Consider the following 7,285-nt stretch of genomic DNA (forward strand, 5'->3'; position numbering starts at 1 on the left):
GCGTGCGTGCGTGCGTTGTCTTGACGGTGACAGCAACAGCAACGGATCCGTCCATCCCATTCCCCCCCACTCGGTAAAGAACCATTTTCAACCCACACTACACAACAAGGGGGGCACACACGAACGCGAAAGAAAGGGCAGGGCAGGGGCAACTATCTCGTACACATTCTTCCTCAGAACCCACATATCGCATCAACGAACGGCAGGCCAATTGCGGACTCAGCCGTGTCAGGCAAATCCAACCCCAACCAACACCTCCCACGGAAACCCTGACACTGATCCAGCAGTACGTCCACATACATCGCCACACCAAATACGGGTGACGAGTGAGCAACAAATGGAACAATACACAACAAGGGCTGACCTAATAAAAACTGCACGTCACGTCATACCTTCCAGACAGACGCAGTTCCGACGGGACGGCGGAACCGTATACGTACCTTTCAGCCACAACAACCGACCGACTGGACACGCCCGCGTCTCCAGCCAGCCAACCACCAGGGCCACACAGCCCGCAAGTTTCAGCGTCAACACTTCTTAACGTACGTTGCAAACTTTTCAAAACATTGCCACACACACACACACACACCCCACGAAAAGCGTCAACCTCTCTCACACTGGATACACTCAACACTTTTTGTCGGCGGAGCTTGAGGCCAACGGTTGACACACCCCCACCGGCCACACAGGTTTCCCTTTGAAAATTGCAGTGACGGAGGAGACGCGGCATTACGAGAGGGTTGTTTCCGAGAGCGCGAGCTGGACGGAGCTGCGGCGCCGCCGCCGAGGGGTAATGAACGCACGCGATGCCGCATGACAGCCCATCACCCAAAGTTTCACCCACAACTGCACAGGTCGCACCCCCTTTTCGCGCCATACTAGTGTCGATCGTCAATTACAGCTGACGGTGTTCGCATTTGCCACTTGACGGGGGGGAAAAGAAAACAAACATCTGACACGCCATGTGTTTCTCTCTCTCTCTGTTACATCTAGGTCATTCGGCAGCCACTGTAAAAAAAAAAAAAAAATATTTTTACGACATGGTTGGGTAAGTGATTTAAAGACAACAATTGTGGGTCACACACCATAGACCATTTCGATAGTGTTCTTGTTCTTCTCTTTTTCCTTTTTTTATCGCTCAATTGAAATAAAACCTGGGGATGATGCAATGCTGCGATATGGCACAACCGTCGTCCATTGTACACAACTCGGGAACAAAAAGAAACCAATTCAGGGAACGTTCGTTCCTTCACAACGTTTCTTTCAACGCACTTGGTCTTTACCATCCTGTATATTCAACACACATTTCCTTTCATCAAACTAGGGCATTTCCATAACAGTATTTGCAATACTGCTTCTTCGACGTCATTTCACCATCTTAACTAGAGACAAACAAACAACAAAATAGGAAAACAGCCCTGAGAACCCCGTCCACCAAATTTCAGTTAGCACGGCATCCAAGATTCTTTTCCGGGGAGTGTGCAGTGCAGCTGACGCTGCTCAGACCATATACCGTCGCCAGTCTCACTCAACTCTTGCGCATTCCATTCTACGCTACGTGACAATGCAAAAATGAATGAATCAAACCCGCCCAGAGAGCGTCTTGTGCGAGGGGACACACGATATAGAGAACAACAAAACACACAGGGGACACCACCAAAGTTGGAGAGAACGTTTCCACCACGGCAGCCGCGCCGTTACGCGCTTTTTTTTTTCCTCCCCCCCACTGCACACCTCCGACACCACGGGAACGTTCACCGTCCCGTTGCCCTACACTGGCGTTTCTTTTCAACCCCCCACCCTATTCCTCGCTCCCCGGACATTCGACCGATCACAAAGTGCAACCTCTCGTTACCGTCGGGTGCCCCTCTTCATCCCCGGGGCGCCAACAACAAAACAAAAACACCACCGACGCCGTCGTCTCGCGTCACCTCACTCAACTGAGCGGAAAATACACGTACATCCAGAATGACGACACCGCCTCCACAAACAAAAACCAGACGTCAGACGTCAGGTCGAAAGAGGGCACCGTACGTCGTGGCGCGTGGTCTCCTAACTCACCTCGCGCGTACAAATACAATGCAATGCGTGTCTCCTCACGTTCACACACACCTCCACGCTCCACTTTTACGTCGCCCAACCAACCAACTAACTTAACGCACCCGCTCGGCGTAGAAGCAGCTGTAGGCGGCAACGTGTTTCTCACCCTCGCCACCAACGGTGTGACATCCGACAGTCGCGGTTTGCTTTCCGTTCCACACCTCCGGCCATACCATACAAAGGGGACAAAAAAAATATATATATATATATATATATATATCAAACAAGCCAACTCCAGCGATCCGCCCCCCTAACACCAACACGTCTCGAAACACCCACGCCCACGACCCGGCTGTGGCTAAAGTGCGTATCCCAACGTCACACCAAAACCAAAGGCGCCGGCGCCGCACCACACCACAAGCTACAGCTACAGCTGTGCCGCCGTCCACCCGCTCACAACAACAACAACAACAACAACAACAACAACAATTCCGCCCTTCCCGCAAAGGCATTTCGGTGGCCCTGAAAAGGGCCGTTTTTTCTTTTCTTCGCCGCGCCGCGGACGAGCCTCCTATTTCCAAGAGCCACCTCCTTACTTGGAGCTCGTGTACTTGGTCACCGCCTTCGTGCCCTCGCTCACCGCGTGCTTGGCCAGCTCGCCAGGCAGCAAGAGCCGCACAGCGGTCTGGATCTCGCGGGACGTGATGGTCGAGCGCTTGTTGTAGTGCGCCAGGCGAGAAGCCTCGGCCGCAATGCGCTCGAAAATGTCGTTCACGAAGCTGTTCATGATGCTCATCGCCTTCGAAGAGATGCCCGTGTCAGGGTGCACCTGCTTCAGCACCTTGTAGATGTAGATGGCATAGCTCTCCTTCCTCTTGCGCTTCTTCTTCTTGTCGCCCTTCGAAATGTTCTTCTGCGCCTTGCCAGCCTTCTTGGCGGCTTTCCCGCTAGTCTTGGGCGGCATCACGAACAAACAGTCAGTCAGTCAGGCGCTCCGCTCCAGTCAGCGTCTCCCCACACAGTGGCACCCGCCGCACGCCGCCGCCGCACCTTTACCAGCTCGCCCTGCTGCGGCCGCCGACCAATGGGGCGCGCGCGCAACCGGCCGCCGCACCCGAGCCCATAAAGGACCCCCACCCCGCCGGCGCCGGCACGCATCTCCACAACGGGGACAGCGGGAATGCCTTTCACGCAAGTGTAAGCGCACTCACGCCTACCGAATTCGAAAAAAGCAAGAGAAATTGTCGTGTTCCACACTATATTATAGGCGAGATGTTTCGGAAAGCCGGAACGTAGGGCGCACGATAGTCAGGGATTGTCGCAAGCCAGGGCCCTGTCTGCGGACAGACCAGCCCGCGTTTGCAGCGCAAAGGCCTCAAAATTAGGGTTGTGATCTCACACAAACAGTTACAAAACAGGCACTCACATTTAACAAGACGACCCGGCACCCGGCACTGAATACGACATGTCAACTCACGCTCAAATAAACATAAACCAAGACTCACGAATCATAACGGTCGAAAACATAACGGGAGCAATGACCAACACCACACCGGCGACCGAAATGGCGACAACACAAACACAGATAGAGGCTCAAGACAAACAGACCATGCCCCCACCGAACACCATAACACTGGACCCCAATAATGCGGACAACCAACTTACCGACGCCACTGACGACGAAAGCTCCCAACCCGGAGATCGAAAGCGGCAAAGGAAAACAACAGCTACCTCAAAAGCCAGGCCAAGGAAAGCCACCACGGAGAAATCCGAAACAAAAGCGAAATCTACAAAAACGGGATCAACCACAGAAAAAAACACAGCACGAAAAATTCCTGCTGATGAACGTCTAACCCAAACCGCGAACGGAAATGGCACACCTCAGGACCTCGCGGAGAACAAACACACACAAGTCCCCACAAGGGAAATTCTCGATATCAACACAAACGAAGATGACGATGAGGACAGTAATTGGCAAACAGTCGAGAACAAAAAGTCAAGACGCAACTCAATGCCAAAAAAGGCTGACATCCACACAAACACACCTCAGGATAACCTAGCGGGAACAGAAACAAAACTAAAAATTGAAAATCTCAATACAGGAGAAACTCAGAAATCACTTTACGAACAACTAAAAATACTTAATGTGCTGCAACATGTGCAAGACATGGCGGTGTACACAAACCGCACAGCCACAATCACGAGCTTCCACCCTGATATTGAAACACTCATCCGCAGAACCATCGGGACACAGTATAGACCAGAAGCGAAAATAACAAGACTGACCAAACAAAACAAACTTACGCAAAACAAACAATTAACTGAACCATCACTGAGTGTAGTGATAACTAAGGTCACTCACGACGTAACTGAAAAAGACATAGAGGAGGAGCTAACTAACCTGGGCCTCGAGTTCACCAAAGTAAAAAGAATCATCTCAAGAGAATATGGAAAGCCAATACAGAAAGTCAGAGTCATCTCGCGAAATAAAAACACAATAGACGAACTCCTAACAAACCATTTCAGGATATTCCGCAAGTTCCATCCAGTGGAACAGTCACATGTTCCCCCACCACAACCAGCCCAATGTGCAAAATGCCACACATTTGACCACACAACAGAGAACTGCCGCAACAAACCAGTATGCAACAGATGCGGAGGACAACACCCAATTGCGGCATGCCAACAGGAAATCAGCAAACCCACTTGCGTAAATTGTAATGGAGAACACCTGTCGACAGACATCAACTGCCCAAAAAGGCCGAAGGCTCCCGTATCGATAGAGGCAACAGCAAAAATCGTATGCACCGACAAGCCTACAAAAAGAACAACTGATGAAGAAACAACACCACAAGCAGTAGTTTGCGAGGACTTCATCCGCGCAACGACACTCGCGCTCATAAATATTCTTCCAGACAGAAAAAACCTAGTCATAACAGCCATGAAAGACATATCCAGGGCCTTTTTCGGGCGCCAAATGAACGTGTCACAGGCCTGGAACCGGATACACTTTAGCATCTCCCCAGCCGGCAACTACCAAAATGAACAAGGACAGGACCGCAAGCAAACAGAAAAACCAGCACGTTCACGGGAATAAATAGAACGAAAGCAAAAATCGGGGTAGTGAACGCAAATGGTGTCAATACGAAAATACCACTCATCGAAAATATAATTAAGAAGGAGAATATACAGATCCTGGGACTTACCGAAACCAGAATAGGACAGGCACCATTAAATATACTAGATTTCACCTGTTACCGCAAGGACATAATAACCGAAGCCAGACATAGAGGATGGGCACACGGCGGAGTTGCCATCGTACTCAACAGGAACATACCATCAATACAAGTAGAAATCCCACAACAGTTCGATAAACACCAAGCGATATTAATAAAAATAGCATCAAGAACGTTCAAAACAATATACATCGCTGTAATGTATGTACCACCAACGGAAGAAATACCAAAAGAACTAATAACACACATCTGTAATCTCGGCCCCAGCATCATCCTCGGCGACCTCAACGCGCGATCCACTAACTTTGGAGACAAACGCACCACAAGAAATGGAACGCAACTAGAAGAACTACTTGAGGAAAACAACCATATAATAAGAATACCAAATGACAACCCAACATTTATAAACCACATGGGTGACTCAATTCCCGACCACATACTTCATACAGCCAATCTCGCGAGACACATCGGAGACATAGAGATAGGAGATAGCATAGGAAGCGATCACCTCCCAATATTTACTACAACGACGATAATAAATAACACACGCACAAAGCCGAACATGAAAACGTACAAAGATAAGAAAAACATAGACAAAGCGAAATTCGTCAACCATATCAAACAAAACCTAAGAACTTATAATGAAGAAATCAAAAACGAAAACGAAATGGAAGAAGTAAATAAGCACATTACAACAATAATACACGATGCTATAGAAGTCAGTGCCCCAACAAGGAGAATAGTGGAAGGAAGAACAAATATCCCAAGTAACATCCTCGACCTTATAAAACAGAAAAGAAAAGTATATACTCAATTCAAAAGAAACCGCGACCCCACAATAAAAAACGAATGGAACAGGCTAAACGACCAGGTGAAACACCTTCTGAGACAACATAGAGCAAGAACACTAAACAACAAGGTCCAAAGCCTAGACCCGAGAAACCCTGCAGACTTCTGGCGGAAATTCAAAAGGATAACGTGCCAAAACCAAGAACAAGAATCACCACTTGTCATCGATGGAGAAATAACCACAAGTGAACAAGCAAAAGCAAACGCATTCATGAAAACTCTAAAAGAAATTTACACTCACCCCGAAGACGAAAAGTTTAATAGAGAAAAAGAAAAAGAAATAGAAGCGAATACAAAGAAAAAGCTAGAAGAAACACGACACACAACATACGATGAGGATCAAACATCGTTAATCAATGAAATCTCGAATACCGAAATACAAATTGCAATATCAAGCGGAAAAGTCACGGCCCCAGGGGCAGACGAGATCACACGACAACACCTCAGACTCATACCTTCACAAATCATCATTCCACCTCTCCAAAAACTCTTCAACGCCGCCCTGAAACTCCAAAAAACTCCAAGACAATGGAAAGACGCTCAAATAATAATGATACCGAAACCAAATAAACCAAAACAAGACCCAAAATCTTACCGTCCCATAACACTACTACCGGTAATAGGAAAGACCTTTGAAGCCATACTCACCAACAGGCTGCAAAAATTTATAGATAAAAGAAACATACTACCAGAAGAACAAGCGGGTTTCAGGAAAAATAGGAGTACAATCGATCCGATATTCAGGCTGACCAGCAACTGCACGGAAGCCATCAATAACGGAAACGTAGCAGCGACGTTACTGCTCGACATAGAACGAGCTTTCGACAAAGTATGGCATGCTGGACTACTAAATAAAATAATAAAACAACAAATCCCAATAGAAATAGTGAAACTAATAAAAAACATGATCACCGAAAGAGACATAAAAGTAAGAGTAGGAGACAAAACATCAGAGAAATTCAGGCCACGAGCAGGAGTACCACAAGGAGCGATCATATCACCACTTTTGTACAACATCTACACTTCCGACATCCCGAAGCCAACCGGACTAAACGAGGAATTGGCACTATACGCCGATGATACAGCGTTCTGGTGCCAAGCCCCAACAACAGAATTAATCGCAAACAAAACAAATAGATACGTCAAGACCTTGGAAGAAT

General features: G+C 47.9%; 1 protein-coding gene across 1 annotated transcript; it reads left to right on the plus strand.

The window, feature by feature from the left end:
* Positions 1 to 3,628: 3,628 nt before the first annotated feature.
* Positions 3,629 to 5,149, plus strand: LOC126332186 (uncharacterized). Its single transcript, XM_049996560.1, has one exon. It carries the CDS (start codon positions 3,650 to 3,652, stop codon positions 5,135 to 5,137), a length of 1,488 nt encoding a protein of 495 aa, XP_049852517.1. The 5' UTR covers positions 3,629 to 3,649; the 3' UTR covers positions 5,138 to 5,149.
* Positions 5,150 to 7,285: the final 2,136 nt, after the last annotated feature.

Source organism: Schistocerca gregaria, unplaced genomic scaffold, assembly GCF_023897955.1.
Source record: "Schistocerca gregaria isolate iqSchGreg1 unplaced genomic scaffold, iqSchGreg1.2 ptg001435l, whole genome shotgun sequence".
Classification (NCBI taxonomy): domain Eukaryota; kingdom Metazoa; phylum Arthropoda; class Insecta; order Orthoptera; family Acrididae; genus Schistocerca; species Schistocerca gregaria.